The sequence below is a fragment of the Mytilus galloprovincialis genome, chromosome 13, assembly GCF_965363235.1.
Source record: "Mytilus galloprovincialis chromosome 13, xbMytGall1.hap1.1, whole genome shotgun sequence".
Classification (NCBI taxonomy): domain Eukaryota; kingdom Metazoa; phylum Mollusca; class Bivalvia; order Mytilida; family Mytilidae; genus Mytilus; species Mytilus galloprovincialis.
The window spans coordinates 35,181,845-35,205,828 of record NC_134850.1 but is presented as its reverse complement, the minus strand read 5'-3'; the positions used below and the strand labels follow the sequence as shown (position 1 = coordinate 35,205,828).

Genomic DNA, 23,984 nt, shown 5'->3' with positions numbered 1-23,984 from the left:
TACTAATTCTGGGTCAGCAACCCAACAACATGCTGTCTGTTTTGTCTGGAAATTTCAGGGAAGATAGTTCTTGACCTGATAAACAATTTATTCACGGTCAGATTTGCTCTAAATGCTTTGGTTTCAGAGATATAAGCCAAAATCTACATTTCGCCCCTATGTACTATTTTTAGCCATGGCGGCCATCTTGGTTGGTTGGCAGGGTGACGCCACACATTTTTAAAACAAGTTACCCAAATGATTCATTTATTTTTTTAGATCTGATTGTCTATAAATAACAAGTTTTAATGAATGCACAACCTATGTCCCTTTGTTTCTGGTTGATAGTCGTCTCAATGGCAATCATATCACATCTCTCGGAATGTTATGGAAATACAGAAGAGGTAATTTAAAGTCACCATTCTGTAAAGTTTGGTGAAAAAAGATCAAGTTTACTTAAAAAAAAACCACCAGATATAGCATCAATCAACTTACATTAAATTTTTTTTGCAATGTTTGCAAATTTTCAACAAGCAGCAAATTTTCTTTTTCTAACCATTTTCTTTCTAGTTTAAGTTTCGAAGATTCTGTTCTAAGAAATTTTATGCAGTCCGTTGACTTTTTCAAAATACGTATTTTTGCTATTCTTTTATTCTGCTTATTAACGGAAGAATTTCCATTAACACAACATAACAATTCATGGAAGAGCTTTGCCAAAAGTTGTCTTTCTTCACGATTTTTTATATTATGTATTGACTTTGCGCTTGGCTTCCGTTCCCACTTTCCATTGTTATATATTCTCTTTGGTTCAGCTTTCTTTGCCTTGCCATTGTTATATGTTCTCTTTGGTTTAGCTTTCTTTCCCTTTCCTTTGCCTCTTTTTCTCTTTGATGTGCATTTCTTTTCCTTTTCTTTGTTCTTGTTTTGCTCATTCAATTTGGTATCTTTTAATTGCAATAGTTCATTGCTGGCCCAATCTTGGCTGAACGATTTAAACGAATTAGGTCTAGGGTAATGCGGTGCCTGATCATTTTGAACTTGTAAATCATGTGACGCATCACAGATATGTTGATCATCAGATGTAGAGGGTACATTATCCAATTTACTAACAAGCGATGGTGCTTCGTTTGCGTAAGTGCGAGGATCAGAATATGCTGGTGCTCCATTTCCATAAGTGCAGGGATAAGAACATTCTGCTGCTCCATTCCCGTAAATGAGAGGAAAAGAACATGCTGGTGCTCTGTTTCCGTAAGTGCAAGGCAAACAACCTGATGATGTTTTGTTTGCATTCGTGCGAGTTGAAGAACATGCTGGTGCTCTTTTAGCGTTATTGCGAGGCAAAGAACATGATGGTCCTCCGTTTGCTTTATTGCGAGGCAAAGAACATGATGGTGCTCCGTTTGTGTTAGTGCGAATTGAAGAACATGATGGTCCTCCTTTTGGGTTAGTGCGAGGTGCAGAACATGATAGTCCTCTGTTTGCGTTAGTGCGAGGCGAAGAACATGACGGTGCTCTGTTTGCATTAGTGAGAGGCAAAGAACATGATGGTGCTCCGGTGGCATTAGTGCGAGGTGCAGAACATGCTAGTCCTCCGTTCGGGTTAGTGCGAGGTGCAGAACATGATGGTCCTCCGTTTGCGTCAGTGCGAAGTGAAGAACATACTGGCGCTTCGTTTGCGTTAATGCTAGGTGGAGAACATCCTGGTGCTCCTTTTGAGTTAGTGCCAGGTGAAGAACATGCTGGTTTACTATAATTGTGGTGGTCATTAACCTCTAATACTGCTTTTTGTAAACGTTGTTGTTCATCCATACGTATTTTGAGGGCTGCATAACAAATGCTGCATTTATGTCTTCTAAATTTTTTAAGTGGTTTTGATGGGAAGCTCCCGCAAATCTTTCCTTTCGATATTTGATGAAGTGTAACACCATCCACGATTCCTACTGATTTCTTTTTCCATGATGATGTTTCAGGGTCTAAAATGGCATGAAAATAAAAAAAAAGTGAATATGACTTTCATTAAAAAGATCAGTAAAATCAATAATAAGGGATATATTATTTACATGTGATTATAATTACAAATTATCCCGCTCAAATTAACTATTGAATGATATTAATCATATTAACGGATTAATATTTTGAAAAAAAGTAAAAATATGGAAACTGTTCATTTATTTCATCAATGTGGACTAATATAAAATTTACAAAGATTTACAAAAAAACAACTTATTCCTCGTATAAAATGACGAACAATGTAATAAAAGATTGATAAAATCGCCACATTATGTATTGAAAAATATATTTGCATCAGATACAACTTTCATTACAGACACTTAATTTGTATTACCGTATGGCGGGTTATTTTAGAGGGTGTATAATTTCGCGATTGTCGTTGAATTAGATATACAAATAATTTGGCGGTTATTATTTTGGTGGACTCAAAGTTTTTCTCAATACCTTTGCATATGCACCTTTAAATTGGCGGAATTTATTTTGGCGATTTTGTTCTATAAGCGAAAATAAGCGAAAATTTACACCCCGCAAAAATAACCCGCTATACGGTATACAGTACATTCCAGATTATAAATTCTTGAAATTAAACCCAATCAATGATTATAAAATAAACAAGTAATGCATTTAATAAAAATATACAAATAAACTGAGACTGTTTGCAAAATGTCAATAAAACACACTGCACACTATTGTTGAATTTCTATGCATGTTGTGGAAGGGGGCATCGGTGGCAGAGTGGTCCATAAACATAAATTATATCATTTGTCAGACATTGCTCAGATTTTAGAGTTTGCATCTCACAAAAAAGACAGATCTGTTCGACTCCTACAAAATGTATCTTAATTGTCTATGATTGTCGACGTTCTGGACCTTAAACACAAAACAAATATCTATCAATCATCCATATGGAGGATGATGGCTTGGATGTAGTATCCATGGACTATAAGTTCCCTTTGAAAAAAAATATGATTTATTCATTGTTAAAGCCTGTTTATGTTACTGTGCATCTTCGATGAAGGTCGTAGAGTTTCTCCATCTACCTGTATCTGGTTGGCTTTGATCTTCTGGAGCCTTTGTATAAGGATGTATATTTTCGGTACGAATGGTTGTCAATTTGACGTTCTTCTTTATATAACTGTGCTTTTCCTCTTAGTGATTGTTTATGCATGGTTCCTCATCACTGAATTGGTTCCCACATTGATGTCGCTGGTTTCCTTTTAGAGTTACTGAAATCTCGGTGGCATAGTCAGCCAAACCTATTGTGTCGATGTAATCTCCACGATGTTTTCAAGTTTTCATGGTTGGGTGAAATTACAGATAACTTTCCCAAAGTCTTTAAAAAATTATTTATGATGCTAGTTGCTAACACTAATTTACCTCAACAAAGTAACATAAACAGCTATTTACAGATAAAAATAAATGTATTTTTATTTTGGATTATTATTATTACCAATGTCATTTCAACTGATCGGGCGGAGCTTACATTTTAATTTGCATAAGGACAGTCTATTTGAAGATGTGTGTAATAAGGATGATAGCCGTTAAAATTATTACTGATTTCTAATCACCTATCAGTGTCATCAAAGGAATTTAAACACGAATGTGTCCTCAGTACACGAATGCCCCACTCGCACTATCATTTTCTATGTTCAGTGGACCGTGAAATTGGGGTAAAATCTGTAATTTGGCATTAAAATTAGAAAGATCATATCATAGGGAACATGTGTACCAAATTTGAAGTCAATTGGACTTCAACTTCATCAAAAACTACCTCGACCAAAAACTTTAACCTGAAGCGGGACAGACGGACGAACGAACGGACGAACGGACGGACGAACGGACGCACAGACAATAAAACATAATGCCCCTCTACTATCGTAGGTGGGGCATAAAAACAATGACTGGACACTTCATTGATGAGTTTATCCTAAAACACCTATCTATAGATGGACTGGTTTATTGTGAGCGAATCGGTTAAACTCCGCCCAGTCATGTGAAATAAATCGAGTAATATAAGATGATGAATTTTTCATTTGTAAGGAGGCATAACTCTAGAACGGTTACATCTATACAACCAATATTCAACCTTGATTTGTTTGTTGTGGTAGAAGCATTATGTATAATTTTCATTACATTTGATTGAGACAAACTTAAGTTAGAGAACAGAAACCAACTTTGGGACTTACGTATGCACAGATGGACAAAAGGTAAAACTTAATGCGGGGGCATAAAAAACTGCATTTCCAAAAACGAATGATTTGGCACGAAATAAAAACAGTTTACAAAACATAATGAACACGGGACGGGCAACTTCTATTTATGCTTGATACTGACAGCAAAAGTACAAAGTTTTTGGACACAATTCTCCAAAGATGGTTTCACATCAGTGCTGTTTTCAATTAATCTGTCAACCTTTTATAAAACCACAGAATTGATGCTCAGAAATAATATAAAATGCTAAGGAAGAGTGCAAAGCATTTAACTAAGGTTCGTACATGAAATGACTGTTGTATATGTTTTTTACAAACAAATTTCCTTATAATAAAAAAGAAAAAAAAAATTAAAAAAGCTTTTTTCAAAGTAACACAATTAAAATTCATTGTAAACCAAGTCATAATAAAAAGTGATACAAATAACAAAAACTGTAATAACTTAAAACAAATGAAACTTCTACATGGAGAGTTAGAGTGAAAAACATGCAGTATCATAACAAAATAACAGTAACCAAGCAGATTTTATTTTGCAAAATACAGGAAATATGACCACAAACTTCATGATCTGCAACAATGCACACACAGGAATTAATCTGCCTTGTATCTCAGAAGCAACTGTATGTCCATATCATATTAAGAGAAAAAAAATGGCACACAAAAAGCAGGTCATGTCTGTATTCTTTTTGATAATTTACATTAAAAAAACTTCAAAGTCAAAGTCTATTGGAAACGAAACAAATGTCAAAAGGTTTTCTTCTATCCTTGTTGAAGAAAGGTACACATTGCTTAGATGTACCAGAGTTCCTAATCTTTCAAGAAAAAGCTCTGTCATTAACTTTAAATGACAAGTTTAACTAGCACCCCATTGTAAATTACATATAAAACAATCATGGCTGGATATTCAACCACTCTGAGTTAGTGACACGCACCAATGCTGATAAAACTGTATACCAAATACAATAAAAAATTATACATAATAATTCTAATACATTATAGACCATGATTGAGAATGCATGGTCACAACAAAATGAAATATTCTAAATACATGAAATACTTTAACATCTGTCTACCAAATACCATGGACTTATCATTAGCAATTTGTCTTTAACTATATAGATACAGATTGCCGCTATCTCACTCATATATTGTATATAAAACTATTTAAACAATATTTTTTTTGCATTTTGGTTTGATTTAAAAGCAAAAAAAAAAGAAGCAGAATTGTCACAGGTTTATTTTGTTATATTTATTTGTGGATCATTTTCGTTTTTTTTTTCACAAGATCACAAAACTATTATTTTCTGTTCAGAAATTCGCTATATATTCCACCAAATTAAATTATAAAATGTTCAATCATAAGAAAACAAACCTGAAGGCAAACCTATGACTAAAAAAACAAACAAACATGCTTTAGACTATTCTACATTTTTTTAGGCCTTAGTGATAAAAATCCAACCATAAAAAAATATCTATTTTGAAAAAAATGTGTTATTATATGATATGTAGCAAAACAATGCAGGTGAAGAATACTTTTGGCCATGTACTGTAGTTTAATAACACTCTAAAATATGCAAAAGTTTCAGACTCATTGGACTTTGACTAAAGGGGATGAATCTAATGATCCCCATTAAAATTAGATAAGCTACCATTCCCCATTGTATTATGATAATACAAATTAAAATAAAACATCATTGACAAACCAATACCTCTTCAACTAATTAAATCAAAAATGAAATCAAGTGTTTAACACTACAGGTGCAAATAAACTCATCATAGATACCAGGACTAAATTAAATATGTACGCCAGACGTGTGTTTCGTCTAAAAAAGACACTATCAGTGACGCTCGAATAAAAAAAAGTTAAAAAAGCCAAATTAAGTACAAAGTTGAAGAGCATTGAGATAAGTGATTGCACGCTTATGTCTTCCTGTCTGGTCTTAGTTGTTAAAATTGTATGTTTGAGGCCCCTCATGTGGGTGACATAGTAATCACATAATCACAATTGTTTTTGCCAAATTGAATATAGTCACATAATCTTTATTTTTTTAACAAAATAATCAAATAATAAAAAATATAGTGCTAGATATTATAAAAATAAACATGAAATATTTCAAATAATCACTGTACAAACAGCAATGTAATCACATAATTAAAAAAAAACATAAGGAGGATCCCATATTTTCATTTAAAATGACTACTTAATCTTACATTGAATAAATGAAAAATTATGTCTATGGTTTGAAAAGTAAGAATAAGATGCTTCTGAACAAGAACATATCAAACATTTATCAACATCTGTCTATATAGTACAAGATCTTTAATATCTGTGCAACTGTACACTTTGCATCAAAAAAAATAATTTTAAGTTTATTTTTTTTTAAAGTCTTTTTTTTTTTATAACTAACACTCAAAAGAGAATGTAGATGTGTAGTCAGACAACTGAGGAAAGATACCAGTGATCTTGTAATAATCAGGTTTGATTTAAAGATCAAGTTAATGGTAAAACAGTTATCACATTTTCACTGTGACAATGCTTTAAATTTTCATTGAGTAGAAAGTTTTGCCTTTGCAGCTTTTCTTTTTCATGTTCAAGGTCAGACGATTCTTTCGTAAGACTTATTATATATTTTTCTGCTTCTTGCAAAATTTTAATTTTTGGTATCGACTGTTTTTTATCAGAATATTTTTTAACACTATGCTTCAATCCAGTGAAAAGATCAGCCATTTTTCGCCTACTTTCACGTTCCAAAACGTTATGGTTTGTGCTTCTAATTATATTCGTAATTATTTTTTTTGGTGTTGGTGTTGGTAAAATTCCAAGGTCAACTTTCTACTTAGTTTATTAATTGTTTCTATTGGTGTTGGCCCAAATACATGTTCCAAATTGTTAGGGACATTACATCTTTTTGTTTTTGTTGCTTTCCAATTTTGCCGAATCAATATTTCCAAATTTTGTCTTTCCTGAATCAATTCTTTCAAATCTTTTCTCCGTTGACTATTGGTACAATTTTCCATAGACCAAGAACACTGTCTTACAGACTGTAGTGCTTGATTTTCTATAACTGGTGAAATCTCATGGTTTGTACTAAGTGGTGAAATCTCACGGTTTGTACTAACTGGTGAAATCACGCAGTTTGTACTAAGTGACTCATTAACGACTTTTGGAATACCAGACGAGAAGCGAGGTGCCCAGACATAAACATCTTTTGAATCAGCTTGAAGTGATAAGCATGATGGTTTACTGTAGTTATGGTGTTCATTCAGCTCTTGTATTGCCTGTCGTTGTTTTTCTTCTTCAATTTGTTTTTTAAGTATGATAAAACACTTGCTGCATTTATGTGTTTTATAATTGTGAAGTAATTTTGATAGTATTGGTATTTCTTGAAGTGCCGCATCATCACTGATTTCTGTAGATTCTATTTCCTGAGATGTTTCATTTATGTAGTCTTCAATGGTAATTACATCGATATCTGGGTCTAAAATGTCATGAAAATATAGAAAAGAATGACTGGTATCCACATGGCATTGGTCATTTGTATTGTTTGGTTGCTCTTTCATTGTACAATACCCAACATTTCCTGGCATTTATACATTATCTCAAAGAGCAATCCAGTGAAATTTGTTAGAATAATTAAGTCAGCGAGTGATGTTATCTGTTAATTCGCCTTTTCAGAATTGGTTATATTTTCAAAAGTGTACACCAGAACATCGTGATTGGTTAAAAATGTCATAAACAACGGAAATTCAACCAATGACGTGACGTTCTTTTTATTTAAGGGTACAAATAATGAAACTACCCATTATTCCTTAGATTCTGAATCGCCCAATTCATTAGTATACACCTGCCTTTATCAATTACTTTTCAATCGATGTTCAAGTGAGATTTGTTATCTGGTTTATAAACATGTTGTAAAGGAATATAAGTATCAAAATTAAAATGTTGAACTGAGTTTTTACATGATCTGATGATTGAAGCATGGAAAATGCATCTTACTGTGTACTACATGTAATATGAACACACGAGGTTAATTCGTAATTTCATAAAGACCCAACTTGGAAGTTCCCAAGCAAAATAAAATTGGATGAAAATTTTACACACTGTGGATTCAATATTATTCATTGGATAAAAAATCTTCGTGAATTTCATGATTACCTGGGAACTACGAATTTCAATATCCAACGAATTGCAAATGTTATATATAAATGTATGCAGACCTTGGCAAAAATTAGGAATTCAAATATCCACGAAAATGAAAGTTTTACTCAAGCCACGAAAATTGGTACCCATGAAAATAAATGAGTCCACAGAATTGCTTCTATGAAAATACATCACTATTCAATAATCAAGGAGCTTGTGAGTGATAAATCTACAAATATATCACACAATAATATAAGCTCACATGAAGCTTTATACCTAAATTTGAGTAGCTCTGATTTGTAGAGAAAAAACACAACTACATTTGTATGGGAAGGATGGAAACACGGGCAAATGTAAACCAGTTTGACAGTATAACACCGTCTTTGAAACTTGCTAGTTTTACCTTTTTTTCATATTAACATGTTGATTAGGAATTTGCTTTATACGAACACAGAAAATAAAGTGCCCACTACTGTGGATTCATTACTATTAGTGGAATACCAATTTTCCTGGTTTTCGTGGGTACATGCATATGTGTGCCACGAATTTAAATGTTTAACTTAATACAAATTTCAATTTGGTTGATGCGGACTTTGGTAAACCAACAAAAAGAATCCACCATTATTTAGCTTTGCACCAAATATAAAACTCACCATCTTCACGTCGGCTGCTGATTTGTTTCGAATTAACTATCTTACAACTCAACTGGTTGTATTCACATAAAAGTAAATGTTCCGCTGCAAATGGAAAAGAAGAAAACTTGAAAATATCCTTTCTTGAAGTATGGTTACACATGACTCTCGTATATTTAAATAAATGGAGAATATGTCCCATGTCTCAATGGGACATAGATGATGCCACTCTTGTATGTTATATAAGTTTATTAGGGACATTACCGAATAATGTTTATAATGGGGCTACCAAAATGTGTACTTGATCCGAGTTTTGTGGTGAGTAGTATTGTTTGTTAGTTTTATTTTTTTGGTTGAGTCAAACTCAAGAGAACAGAAACGAAAATTTCAAACAGTTTTTTCCATTTGTAAACGGACATGACTCTAGAATGGTTGAAGGAAAACCACTTAAATTCTAACTTGATCTGCGTTTTGTTGTAATTAGCATTGTGTATAAGTTTCCTAACATCTGGTTGAAGTAAACTACAGTTAGAGAAACTAACTTTGGGACGTACGGATGGACAGAAGTACAGACAGTCACCAGGATAAAACTGAATGACAGTTCCCCTACATCTGGGGCAAAAATAGATAAGGATAAAAAAAACACGTTCGGTTAAACCAAAACATTATTTGAGGAATGTCAAAGCAGGACATTGGATCTAAAGCTGGTGTGCGCAAAGAGCAATATCCCTGTGTGAATTTGTTTTATTGCTGTTGCACTGCCATACACAATTTTGTTTAATCAAAACATTCTAATTTCACCAATGTAGTAGTATCAAATTAAAGGCGATGATTAGTATGTTGATGTGAGGCACATTTGAATGAGGTAGTCGTAAACAAAACTCCGTCATACTTTTCTAATTAACACAGGTAGAATTAAACCAAAATTATTCAGAAGCTCTGTATACTTAGCTGATGACACCATCGGGCAAATTAAAAATAAGAATGTGTCCATAGTACACGGATGCTCAACTAGCACTTTCATTTTCTATGTTCAGTGGAACCTGAAATTGCAGTCAAAACTTAAATTTGGCATAAACATTTGAAACACCATATCAAAGGAAACATGTGTACTAAGTTTCAAGATGATTGGATTTCAACTTCATCAAAAACTACCTCCACCATAAACTTTAACCGTAAGCGAGATAGACCGACGAATGGACACAAATACTAAAAACTTACCGCTAAAATACGGAAAATAGACCTAAATACAGAAACTTCACATTTATCAATAAACCATGAAAATAGATTCAAGGTCAGATGACTCCGTCTCATAATCTATGTATTCTAATCCTAGTTACCAGGATTATAATCTGGTATGCCAGACACGCTTTTATCGACAAGACTCATTAATGACGCTTGGATAAATAAGTTTTAAGGCTAAATAAAAGGTGAGGAGAATAGAGAACATAATCTTCTTAAAAGTTTTGTTAAATAGTTAACATCTGAGTTTTTGGCTAGCCGCAAAACCAGATTCAACCCATCATATTCTCTTAAAATGTCCTGGGCCAAGTCAGGAAAATGGCAGCTGTTATCTTTCAGTTCGTTTCAGTGTGTGTTGCATTGTTGTTTGTTTTTCGTTCACTTCAGTGTTTCTGTTGTTTTCCTCTTATATTTGATGTGTTTCCCTCGGTTTTACTTTGTTACTCGGGATTTGATGTTGTCTCAATCGATTTATGACTTTCCAACAAGGGTATACTACTGTTGTCTCAGTCTGATTAAAACAAGCCCCCCCTATCCACTTGCCTACAACACAAGTGGATAGTGGGGGCTGATTTTAATCAGACTGTTGTTGCCTTTATTTAGTCAATTGAAGTCTGAGGTCTGGGAAACGAATATGTTACGTTAATCTAACTTGTTCACAAAATCAAAAAAAAATCCCACACCTTTTAACTGTGCTTATCTAGTAACCTTTTGATATATCATTAGCAATGGCTAAAACAGTTTACCAAATTGCAGTTTGAATTCTTGTCCAACAATCTGATCAATTAGTAAAATATTTTAACAGATTGCTCAAGTGAAAGGTTGTTAGTTTGAAGTCAGTGCTGTGAAATAAAAAGTTATACTTACCATCCAGCCCCCGTTAGTTGTCTTTTTCATGAATTTCAAACAAAATAAGGACTAAATATAATGAGTCACCGATTTAGAAGGTCTAGCTTTTACATAAACACTGCTATCATAAATCAATTTTTATAATTACAGCACATTTCAGTCAGTATGTAGCTAATGGTAATATCTTTGGTTAGCTTGCTTGTTAGCTGAACCGTGAAGTCATTGTTAGGTAAGGTAAACTTCCCTCCTTTTAAAGTAGCTTAGTCCTACAGAGAGATAGATTTCTTATCTGTTTGGCTAGTCTACTATTTAAATCTGTGACTCGTATTATTGTAAGTCCTTATTTTGTTTGAAATTTATGACAAAGACATCAATTCAAAGGAGCTGGATGGTAAATAAAACTCCTGTCCTTATCAGTATTGAAAAGGTAATAATCTGATTGTATTGAATGTATATTTTATCATGTTTATATCACAATGCTTTGAGTTAACATGTTAGTCGATATTTGAGGCATTACTAACTCACATGATGTTAATTGTTTCTAAATTGATAGCATCTGATAAGTTAAACTTGCCCAAATATGTTAACCCAATGAGTCAAATGAGGAAGATGTTCAAATGTATGTAAAAAAAACTCATTATAGATACCAGGATTGAAATTTTTAATTTGCGCCAGATGCACTTTTTGTCTACAACAGACCAGTCAGTGAGTCTCGATTCAAATAAAAAGTTAAAAAAGACAAATAAAGAACGAAGTTGAAGAGCATTGAGAATCAAAATGCATCTGATTTTTTTTTAATACAAAAGTAAGGAGATGAGATATGATTGCCAATGAGACAACTATCTACCAGAGTTTATACAAGGTGCATGTACAAAACTATAGAGTTCTGTATATTTTTCTTGTTTTAATTGTTTTACGTTGTCATTTGGGGCCTTTTATAGCTTAGTATGTGGTATGAACTTTGTTCATTGTGAAGGTGGTACAGTGACCCATAGTTGTTCATATCTGTGTCATTTTGGTCTCTTGTGGAGAGTTGTCTCATTGGCAATCATACCACATCTTCTTTTTTTATATACAACAATTAGAAAAAAATCAATACAGTATAGTCAGCTATATATATTTATTTCACAAATATTCATCAACTTATTCAGTTTGAGTTACAATAAATGATTAAGTCTTTAGTTTAATGTAAACAATATATTTGAACATCATTTCTTGTTGTATGATAAGATTGATTAAACAAAATAGAAATGAAAGTTTTAATGTTTTGAAAATACTAAAAGAATTATGATCAAACATGATTACATCTTTACAAAATCTATGTAACTAAATGAGCAAATATCAAAATACTTATATTGTATTTACATTTATTTGTATTCATTTACAAAATAAATACATATAATAGGTATTGTTTGAACAAAAATTCTTATTAAATTATAAAAAGTATATATTTCAAAACCCAATGGTAAATTATGGGAGTAAACATGTAATTTATCACGGGGTTTAGAAACATATACTTCTTGATACAAATTTTTGGTCCAACAATACCACAAATACCAAGTTTGGTAGAAATCCAGGATAGTTCAAGAAAGATATCAAAATTTCAAAAACCATAGAGAAAACATTTGTGGACACTGATGCTGAATGGATGTAGGATCACTATGGCTCGCTTTTGCTACAAAAATATTAGCCTTGACAATAAAAGAAAATTTGTAAAATCAACTGATGTTAAATATTCATGATATTCTGAGATGTGTAAATAAATGTTACAATAACATCAATTGCCCTACTGGTTCCATCAGGGTTGCGAATCTTTAATGATTGACTTTATCATCAATTGCCCTACTGGTACCATCAGGGATGAGAATCTTTACACAATTTTGTTTCTCAAAAAATGTTTAATTGTTTATTTATATCTTTCTCATTTTATGGCTTCAAGGTCTCAGACCCTAAAATGTTGTTGAATAAATATAGATTCTTCCACTGCATTGAGTGTGATACTATACATAAAGCTTCTCGAGACAGTTAAGTTTTTCAAATTTAAAACACGAGGCTTGCAAGCCTTTTAAATTTGTAAAATTTAACTGTCCAGAGTGGATAAATATTGTATTTCACGAGATTTGGTGGTGGAATCAGTTTCTCTTATGATTTTTATGCAGTAAACAGGCAAACTTCTGCCTTCTTCTCAAAAGATCTGAATAAAGATGTGTTCTTTCTATGTGATGTCATCAGGCATGGTTGCCCTTTTTTAATGGCATCATTCAGAGGAAAGCAAGAAAAATTAATATCATAATTGAATTTTGACTAATGACATGAATGAATAAGCGGGCAATTTGACCTATTACTATATATTCAGCCCTCCCAAGGCCACCAAATTTTAATTTGCTCAGACTAGTTCCATAACATATAATAAGAAAAGGTTTATGTTCATAATTAATTTCACATCATGAAAAGGATTTTTGAAAAAAGTCTGCCCAATTTCCAGGTAAAACATTCCAAGGTCTGTTACCATGGTTACCCTATAGTAACACATCCTTATCCTTATTCTCTTCATGCTTACCAGCTTACTAACTTCATTTGCATACTGTAAATCCAGAAATTATTGTGTGCATTAATTTATTGCAATGTTTGAAGAACAGATGAAGACAGAAGTGAGATTAATTATTGCGAAATCAGGGAAATCTGCATACAGATATATGTATAAAAGAGGGACAAAAGATACCAGAGGGACAGTCAAACTCATAAATCGAAATAAATTGACAATGTCATGGCTAAAATGAAAAGGACAAACAGACAAACAATATATAGTACACATGACACAACATAAAAAACTAAAGAATAAACAACACGAACCCCACCAAAAACTAGAGGTGATCTCAGGTGCTCCGGAAGGGTAAGCAGATTCTGCTCCACATGTGGCACCCGTCGTGTTGCTTATGAGATGACAAATCTGGTAAATAGTCTTATTTGGTATACACATTTATGAAAGGGAAGGGGATATCAGAATACAAGTTCTTATTATTGTGATACTCACCCAGTCGCATTATTCACAATAATAACATTAATAAAAACCTCGCAATATTTTCTGAATTCACAGTAATGTTTTTGCTTTAACCATCCTAAAGGTTATTTTCCAAATTTGCATTCAAGTATAAGAAATCAAATTTTCTTCTTTCTGAATTTGCAATAAATTCTGTTTTGAATTCTTTAATGCGAGCATCTCCTTTTCATAAATTGTTAAATATGGCAATAATGTTGGATCATCACGTATGGCAACTGTCTTATTTTTCTTACTATCTTGCGTGACTTTTGTCTTCTTCTTCTTACTATCTTCGGAATCTATTATTCTCTTCTTACTATCTTCTGTATCTTTTATCATGTTTATCTTCATCTTACTACCTTTCTTATCTATCGCTAATACCAATTGTCCTTTCTCATTAATCTTTGGCATTATAGATACCTGTTTGAAGCCATTCTGGTCTCCTTCAGAAGCATTTGTTTTCGTCTTCTTGGATAATTGGTTCAATGTTACTACTGTTATCTCTACATCCTTCATATGAGCCGATGGTGATGGTATCAATAAGTTCTGTTCATTTAACAAATAAGATTTGGACTTATTTTTATCAATAAATATTGAATCCTTCTGATTAGAGGATTTAGATTTTTCAGGTTCACACCAATAAGGTAAGCTATAGCTATGGTAAAACAAAGGATTATAATAATTTATTACTTTTTTAAATTCATCTTCACTTTGTTGAAGCATATGTTGTGGCAACTGTTTGTAAACTATTTGCCGATTAATACTTTGTGTAGCTTTTATAGATAAGTTTGTGTTTAAAAAACAATCTTTATCTGATGTCTCATTTGATGCTTGTTTATTTAAATTAGAATTTACTAGCTCCTCCTCTTGCTCCTCCTTTCTGATATGTTGTATATCTGTCAGATAAGGTGAGCTACTATGAGTAATACTATAAATGTCCAAGGCGTTGCCCTTTTGAAGGGGAATATTATCCAATGTTCCTGAATCATCTTCCGTGGCCATTCTAACATGTTGTATATCTGTCAGATAAGGTGAGCTATTATGATTAATACTAGCATGACTATAAGTGTCCAAGGCTTTGCCTTTTGGAAGAGGTGTATTATCCAATGTTTCTACATTGTTTTCTGTTTTCACTCTTATCGTATCAAATTCCTTTGATAACTTATCATCTTCTACTAGAGATTCGGTAGCTGGTTTCCTGCCTCGTTTCTTACCATGTTTAAGTTTAGCTGAAAAGGTATTTACAATGAATTAAATGATGAAATATGATAAGGCCAATAAAAAAAATATATTATGACGTGTAGTTTCAGTTGATCAACAGACTCTAAGTTAATAAACCCATCGTCCCTAGAATGTTTTTCTTATTTCCAAAAAAAAATATTGAACGATCCATTTTGTGGAATGTAAACCTCCGTCATCTCATCTGAATTTCCAAAAGAAGCATCTGTTACAGCTAATAAACTCAACAAATTCTAAACAGAATACAACATAATAATCAATACCTTACAACCATATTGTTTTCAAGAAACATTGGAATGACAGAGTTTCTTTTTAGATTTTCTTTTTTGGGTCTAGGTTACAGAACAAGTATATGGTTTCCAAAGAGTAAATAGATTGATTGATCAATGTATGTTGCTGTCTTGATGCCTTTTATTGTCTTGGTTTTAGTGTACCAGTCTAATTGACATTATTGTTTTACATTATCATTTCAGGGCCTTTTATAGCTGACAATGTTGTATGGGCTTTGCTAGTTATTGTAGGCCTTACAGTGACCTATAGTTGTAAATGTCTATGTCATTTGGTCTCTTGTGGAGAGTTGTCTCAATTGCAATCATACCACATTTTCTTTTTTTTATATAAACAAAATATGATTTTAGTTACAAAAATAAAGAATATCAGTGATATTGTTGGCTTTTTTCAAAACTACTTCAACCCTTTTTTATTGGGAAAATAAGCGTCATTTTTATCAAATTGGGAAATTTATAATAAAACATGAATTTGACTGGAACTTCAATTTGCAGACCCCCTTTCAAAAAATAAACATTCACTTGAAATAAGACCCCTCATTGTCAGTGATGATACATAAATCGACTCTCAAATCTGATCATATAGTCATTTTAGGCATGAAAATGTTTAAACAAGTGTTTTTCAGTTTGAATTCATGCACAATTACTACTGAGACTACACTATTTGGGAAAAAGTTAGTCTTTTTGGGAATAATTTTAAGCCATTTTTTTTTTCAAATTGGGATTCTTCTCCAGGGGAAAAGCCTTTATTCTCCGGTAATTTAAGGCAAACAATATCACTGAATATATAGAATTGTTTTATAGATCAAAAATTTTTGTTTATACTTTTTTATAACAATTTCTATGTGCATCTATCTAGACCTGTCTAATATTATCTGAGTTTTAAATATGATCACTTATTTGGCAAGTTTATCTCTTAATTGCTAATATCAAATTTCCATTGGGGGTTAAGTTTTTTTTAATTTTATCAAGTTTGAAAACATTTCATCTTGTAGTTGCAGAGAAAAATAATTTAAAATATTAGTCAGAATCAAAGATTGCAAAACATTATCAATATTTTCCAAACAGCTAGGACCAAATGAGGATAACTTTGTACCAATGTTGGTTAAACTGTCAGAGTATTTTCAAACAAGAATGTGTCCAAAGTACACGGATGCCCCACTTGCATTATCATTTTCATGTTCAATAGACCGTGAAATTGGGTAAAAAATCTAATTTAGCCTAAAAAAGTAAAAAGATCAACCAATAGGGAACATGTGTACTAAGTTTCAAGTTGATTGGACTTTAACTTCATCAAAAACTACCTTGACCAAAAACTTTAACCTGAAATTCACACTCTTAATTTCTATGCTCAGTGGACCATGAAATTGGGGTCAAAAGTCCAATTTGGTTTTAAAATAATAAAAATCATGTCATAAGGAACATGTGTACTAAGTTTCAAGTTAATTGGACTTCAGCTTCATCAAAAACTACCTTGACCAAAAACTTTAACCTGAAGTGGGACGAACAGACGGACAGACAGACAAACAAACAGACTAACATACAGACAGACTGAAGGACGCACAGATCAGAAAACATAATGCCCCTCTATTATCGTAGGTAGCATCATAGAGGGGCATAAAAAGAAGATTCACATTTATTTTGCATTGGAATATATAATTTGCCTCAATGACTACTAACACAAACTTATAATTTGGTTTAGAGTAGTTTCTCCCCATTCGATTGGCTGATGTTGTCCTAATAAATTATAATGATTTTTTTAATAAAGCCAATTCGAAATTATCTCCCTTAATACATTGAATCAAGAAAGATTTTAAACATTTTAAACAATTTTCATATTCAAATCATCCTGATTCAGAGTAATTTCTCCCAATCAGATTGGCTGATTTTCTCCTATTAAGGTAGCACAATACAAAGATTTGTTCACTCCCAATCAGACAACTTTAAACTGATGTAATTCATTTCATCCTTCTTTATATTTTATAAATGAGGTACCAAAAGAAAGGAGAAAGATTAATCTTTCAAATTGTGATAATTTCATTATGACATAATTATTACATAATTAATTATTATGTAATTAGTCGCTATATTGTGATGTCCACACTTGAATGAATTTAGCTTCTTTGTTCTTCATAGCATCCTAAAATATTTTATAGATTCTTGTACAACACAGCTTGACCTCCAAAACTGGTCTCAGATTTCCAAAAACATCAATAGAACAAATTTTATACCCAATTGAATTTTGTGGTCTATAATGAATTGATGTTGCCAACATCATTGAAGATTTATGAGAGAATGAAATACAATAGGAAAAATCTGAGACACAGTTTTGGAGGTAAAACTGTGTTGTGCAAGAATCTATAATTTTTTTAGGATGCTATGAAGAACAAAGAAGCTAAATTCATTCAAGTATGGACATCACAGAATGGCAACCAATTACATAACAATTTATTATGTAATAATTATGTCATAATGAAATTATCACAATTAGAAAGATTAATCCTTCTTCTTTCTTTTGGTACCTCATTTATAAAATTTAAAGAAAGATGAGTGGAATTACATCAGTTTAAAGATGTTGGATTGGGGATGAAAAATCTTTGTATTGTGCTACCTTAAATAGCAGTGCATTTTTTCATTAAGTGAATTTGAATTATCTCCCTTAATATCACATTGATTTAATAAATTTTTTTTTTTACATTTTTAGAAATTCCCCTATTAGGACAATTGCACACTATTAATAAAAGAAGAGGATGACAAGGTGATAAGAGAGGTTTTCACTAAATATACACATGCAAATTTTTCTCAATTGAAATTTTTCATATGAATAAAATTTCCACGTCAAATGAGCTTATACCTGTAATTCACAAGAATTTATGATGTGGAATTTCCCCCCTAAACAATGCTAAATTTAACATGAACTTATATAAAAAAAAAGATTTTTTCCAGATTTTATTTGAAATAAATAATTTGGATGTTATTTGAATAAATCTATTTGGAAAAGTCTTGCGAAATTCATGTGAATACAAATTTATGTAATATTCATATGAGTTGTAATTGAGACTCACATGGAATCAATTCAAGTTTCTTTTGAATCTCTATTCAGATGAGGGAAATTTGCCTGTGTACAATGTAGGTGACCTATATAGCAGGTTTTACTGTATAGTCCGTTTGACTTCTATAAATCTTCAAAAAATAATTCTTAAAACTTCATTTTTAAAGATAAATATTTTTTTTCTTCATGTATGTTAACCCTTTCACCGATTGCTGCCCAGACAGAAGCTACTCTGAGATGATGGCTTCCCTGGCTACTATTACTCAAGTGGGAGATCTTCATAATAAATGTCAATAAAAACTTGTTTGTAGTTATTTGTGTATTTATTTCATGCACTAACACCATGTTCACAGTTTTGTTCATGTTGTGATAATTTTTTCTTCATAAAATATTCAAATTTTCAAATTTTCGGCATTATCTAGGTGAAATTCTCAAAATTCTGCTCTTAGACCCCAAATCACAATTTTTTAACCCAAAACGGCCAAATTTTGAAAAAATTTATGAGGCTGTAGAAATTCCTCACACTGAACGATGTCCATTCCAAGTGTTTTGTACATAAAACGACATTTTATGTAAAAAAAGTATACTAGTTTGGCTTCAATTCTTCCATATTCTTTCAAAAAAAATGTTCCCTCATTTCAAATTCTCGTAAATTCGTCTGATTTTGACACGGTTTTCAACAAACAGAAGCGCCATGTTTACACTTTCATCCGGGTATTCATCAAAGAAAGATAACTCATGTTTGCACTGTTTTGAGCGGGAAATATAAAAGATGTATTCCGATCCCGGTAAAACGGGACTCATCGTCAGCTATCTGAAGCGTGAATCCCGGTAAACTGGGACTCATCGGCGAAAGGGTTAATGTATGATATATACGAACTCTGACTATGCATATCATAATTTTAAACCTATAATCAAAAAAGTTACTCATTAGGTCTCTATGTTACTTCAATTTATTTTAATATAAAATACTCAATGGAGTACGTATGAGTAGTGTAACAGCCTTCCATTCAAAACAAAAACATTAGACATGTGCTCTTAACCTGTTTTATTGTACCATGTGACTTTACTCATTTAAATAACTCTGGTCATGTGATTTATACTGAGCTTTCTGTATTCAATGAGAAATACAAAAGCATGCACACATGACCAGAGTTATTTAAATGAGTAAAGTCACATGGTACAATGAAACAGGTTAAGAGCACATGTCTTATGTTTTTGTTTTGAATGGAAGGCTGTTACACTACTCATACGTACTCCATTGAGTATTTTATATTTAAAATAAATTGAAGTAACATAGAGACCTAATGAGTAACTTTCTTGATTTTAGGTTTAAAATTATGATATTCATAGTCAGAGTTCGTATATATCATACATTAACATACATGAAGAAAAAAATTATTATCTTTAAAAATGAATTTTTAAGAGATATTTTTTGAAGATTTATAGAAGTCAAACGGACTATAACATGAACTTCATGGATGACTATAACCTATAGCAAGGTTTTACTATACTATGAAATGACCTGGAAAACTATAACCTATGTTCAGCACTTCACAAGACTTTTTCCCTTGCCGACATAAATTTATGTGTTCAGCTGAAATAAATGAATTTATTTATAATTCAAGTGCATCATATAGAGGTTAATATTTTGCATTTCAAAGTATATTTATTTAAAACAATATCAATTGTGAAATTGGTTAACTTATAGTTTATCTGATGACATTTCAAAAACAATTTACACAGTTGGATTGCAAGCTTCCTCTGGTATGAAAAGTTTGGAATACAATTTTGCAATTGGAACTAATTTTGAGTCATTTATATGTTTTGTAGTTTAATGTGACATCCATTTTTGCTGAACAAGTACACTTTTTTTGTTAGGTGCCAGTTGAAGCCCGCCTCAAGGTGTTAGTTTTTCTAGCTGTGTTGAAGGTCGATTGGGCCAAATAAAAATATATGTGTGGTTCCAGTAACCCTACTGTCCCTACTTTTTCAGCTTAAAAATAGCCTACCCTAAAGATTTTATTGTCATTTTTCATTAAGCACTGTTAAAGTCAGAATGTTGCTCCCATAGACTCAATGTAAAAAAAAACATAAAATAAAAAAAAATCCCTACCTACCTACCCTAACTTTTTTTCAGATGTAACTGGAACCACACATACTTTTTTAGTAAGCCTTGGCATTTCTGTCTACTTTGGGTACTCATGTTAACTTTGTTTTGAAGATAATTTGTTATGTATATTTGTAACTTTGAAGAAGATCTATGATTTTCTCTATATGTTTGCTTAAGCAAGTAAATTCATTTTACTAGAAATGGATGTAAGATAAATTATAATTTGAAAGTATTTTTTGGTGTGCAATAAAGCCGTTTGTTTTTATCTGAATATATCTGTACAGCACATTTTGTTTGTAAATAATTTTATAAATTCCTCGTTATATACTGTAAACCAACTTATTTTCGTGGATACTTTATTTCGCGTTTATCTCCAGCTAGTCTACTTCACGGTGATTTAATTTCGCGATTTTCTAATTAACTTGATGTAGTTTAATAAGGAAAGATCCAAGTTATACATATTTGTATTATTTTTCTACTCGAGAAAGTCGCAAAAATTAATCGCTCGCAAAATTAGGTTGGTTTACAGTAAGCTTATGCGCACACCATTTGACCAAAAGTTGCGGAATGATCAGAATTTAAACGATATCAATCACCAAACAGGAAAAGCAGAATCAGAGCAATGTTGGCAATTATCCACTGTTTCATACAATTTTGATGAATTACTTGTTTATTAATAATGTTTAAATGAATTGAGTAAATACACAATGGAGAATACAATACCTTTCCATTTTTTGGTTGATTATTTTGGTGTGCAAAATTGTGACTTTCAGATGAAGAACAGTAATAATAGTATCATTTTGTCATGATCAGAGGTAATTTGGTGTCAGAAAGTATTAAAAATATTATATTCAACAACTTCATAATGGAATGTGTGCACAATCTAAATAGGTTCGCCAACTTTTTTATCTAGATGAAAAAACAAAAATGATAACCCATCCTTTTGAAAATTTGCTGAAGAAATGAGTACGCGTCCAGATCTTACAAAGTTTAACATTTAAGGTGGTACCAAACACCTTGACTTATATCTATTTGGCTCGTTTAAATTTCATAAAATTTTGACAAAAGTGTTTAACCCTTTGAGAAAAATATATAAAATTTCTAAAAATTTGAACCAACAACTTTATCCGAAAAATTTCATTGGTTATATCATGTATATATATATATAGCAGTTTGACAAACACTAGTTTTGGTCATTAAGAAGCTTAATATTTCCCTAACAATACACTGTGATTAAAACATTTAGCTGATTTTTACAGAGTTATCTCCCTGTAGTATTTGGTACCACCTTAATGCTTTGGCTGATTGATGGAAAAAACTTACCACAAAAATAGATTTGTTTCCTGTTCCTAGCTCAATATTGAGTGAGTTTTCCACGGACTTAGAAATTATCTGTGTTAGATGTTCATTCCACTGCATATGTGACTACTGCACGCTAGCTCTGCTTTGCATTCATAGAAATCTCGCGATAATAAAAGTAAACGATAAAACTATCTATGACAGAAGATTGCCGACATTGCTCCATAAAAATTTTGACTATAGTTTCTTTTATATTCGAAACATCAAACTATAATTTTCTATGCATTTTAGAGTCATTTTAACACAAATACATCTCATTTTTCAATCTGCCTAGTTTTTTAAACAGATTGATCAGATTTTACTATTGATGTGTTATTTGATCATTGCTTACCATTTTTTAATACAAATTTGTGTTAATTTATATTGTTATGTATGGAAATTAGGAACTCAAATTTTAAAAATCAAATAAAAATCTATATATATAAACCTTACCCATTTTATTGCCTTCAATATGAACAAAGCCACAGGCACACTCCATAAATCTTGAAGAACATGGAACATATTTATTTGAAGATCTGTTTTTTGTTCCATGCATATTAATCATGTGTTCTATGTAAGCCCTTGAACACATTGTGGAATAGTTGCATTTTGTACATTTTAAAAATTTTCTGAAATAAGAAAATAAAGTTAAGTCATGTAAGTATAAATAATGTGATGTCATTGGATGTCTTTCAGTAAACATTTGCAAAACCATAATTTATGCTTGAATCTCAAAAGATAAAATATTTGAGATATTAATAAATAGTTTCATGATCAAGAAATAGCATTGGATGAAATCGTAGGTTATCCTTCGTAATTGGCTGAAATTATCTTAAACCATGTACATTCATACAAGTTCATAAAAAAAAGAAGATGTGGTATGATTGCAATTGCCTATGAGACAACTGTCCACAAGAGACCAAAATGACACAGAAATTAACAATCATAGGTCACCGTATGGCCTACAACAATGAGCAAAGCCCATACCACATAGTCAGCTATAAAAGGCCCGAAATGACAATGTAAAACAATTCAAACGAGAAAACAAACAGCCTATTGAAACATTTATACTGAAAAGAGATTGATGAAGGGGAAATAATTTTAGTACCTTAACCACCTACCTAAAATGTTCCTCTCTTATAACTTTATTACATTCTATGCATTCCATCCCATAGAGGTAATCTGGAAACTCTAAATCTAGTCTAATCATTTCATACTTTGGCTTTTTCGAGTACTCCACAAATTTCGGTTTAGGTTCAGATAAGACTTCATTTTTCTTTTTCCTTTTCCGGAGCTCTTCCAGGACATCTGCATTGAAAATTTGTAAATATTAGAGAGCAAAAACGAACTATGGGACGTACAGAAGTTTATAGGAGAATAAGGGTAAAACTGAATGCCCACTTCGCTATGGTGGGGGCATCAAAAATACATTCAAATGTCTGTGATTATAGGTGTAATAACACTATTAATTTTCACCTATAACATTTATAAGTCTTTGTTTGTTAAATTTGCACTTTTAAAAAGATTATGCAGAATTTATCTTAGTTTCCAATAAATATATATTTGGCAGGAGCAGATGATTAAAGCTTTATCCTGTCCAGTACCACAGACAAAATTACACATAACATGTCTTGCATATAAAAAAATAACCATCACAATGATCACTAAAAGTTAACCAATCAAATTTTTACATCTTTTTTATCTATGTGCAAGCTTTAGTAACCATGTAACCTTAAGTTTCCAAAATATTCTATAGAAACCTCAAATAAAAAAAAACCAATGGTATTTTCAAAAAGATATATGCTTATGACTCAGAAATAATTTACTGCAATGAAATGTAGAATAAATTACT

General features: G+C 31.8%; 2 protein-coding genes across 2 annotated transcripts in view; one reads left to right on the top strand and one right to left on the bottom strand.

The window, feature by feature from the left end:
- LOC143056740 (uncharacterized) overlaps positions 1–23,984 on the top strand; it is a 415,780-nt gene that overhangs the window by 353,540 nt on the left and 38,256 nt on the right. The window lies entirely within an intron of this gene.
- The window catches only part of LOC143057484 (uncharacterized), a 60,597-nt gene that overhangs the window by 25,738 nt on the left and 10,875 nt on the right, over positions 1–23,984 (bottom strand). The window contains exons 5-8 of the mRNA XM_076230793.1: positions 23,254–23,440; positions 22,586–22,761; positions 20,207–20,278; positions 14,358–15,332 (exon numbers count right to left, since the gene is read on the bottom strand). Coding sequence (XP_076086908.1) covers positions 14,358–15,332; positions 20,207–20,278; positions 22,586–22,761; positions 23,254–23,440 — 1,410 coding nt within the window. The remainder of the gene's footprint in view (positions 1–14,357; positions 15,333–20,206; positions 20,279–22,585; positions 22,762–23,253; positions 23,441–23,984) is intronic.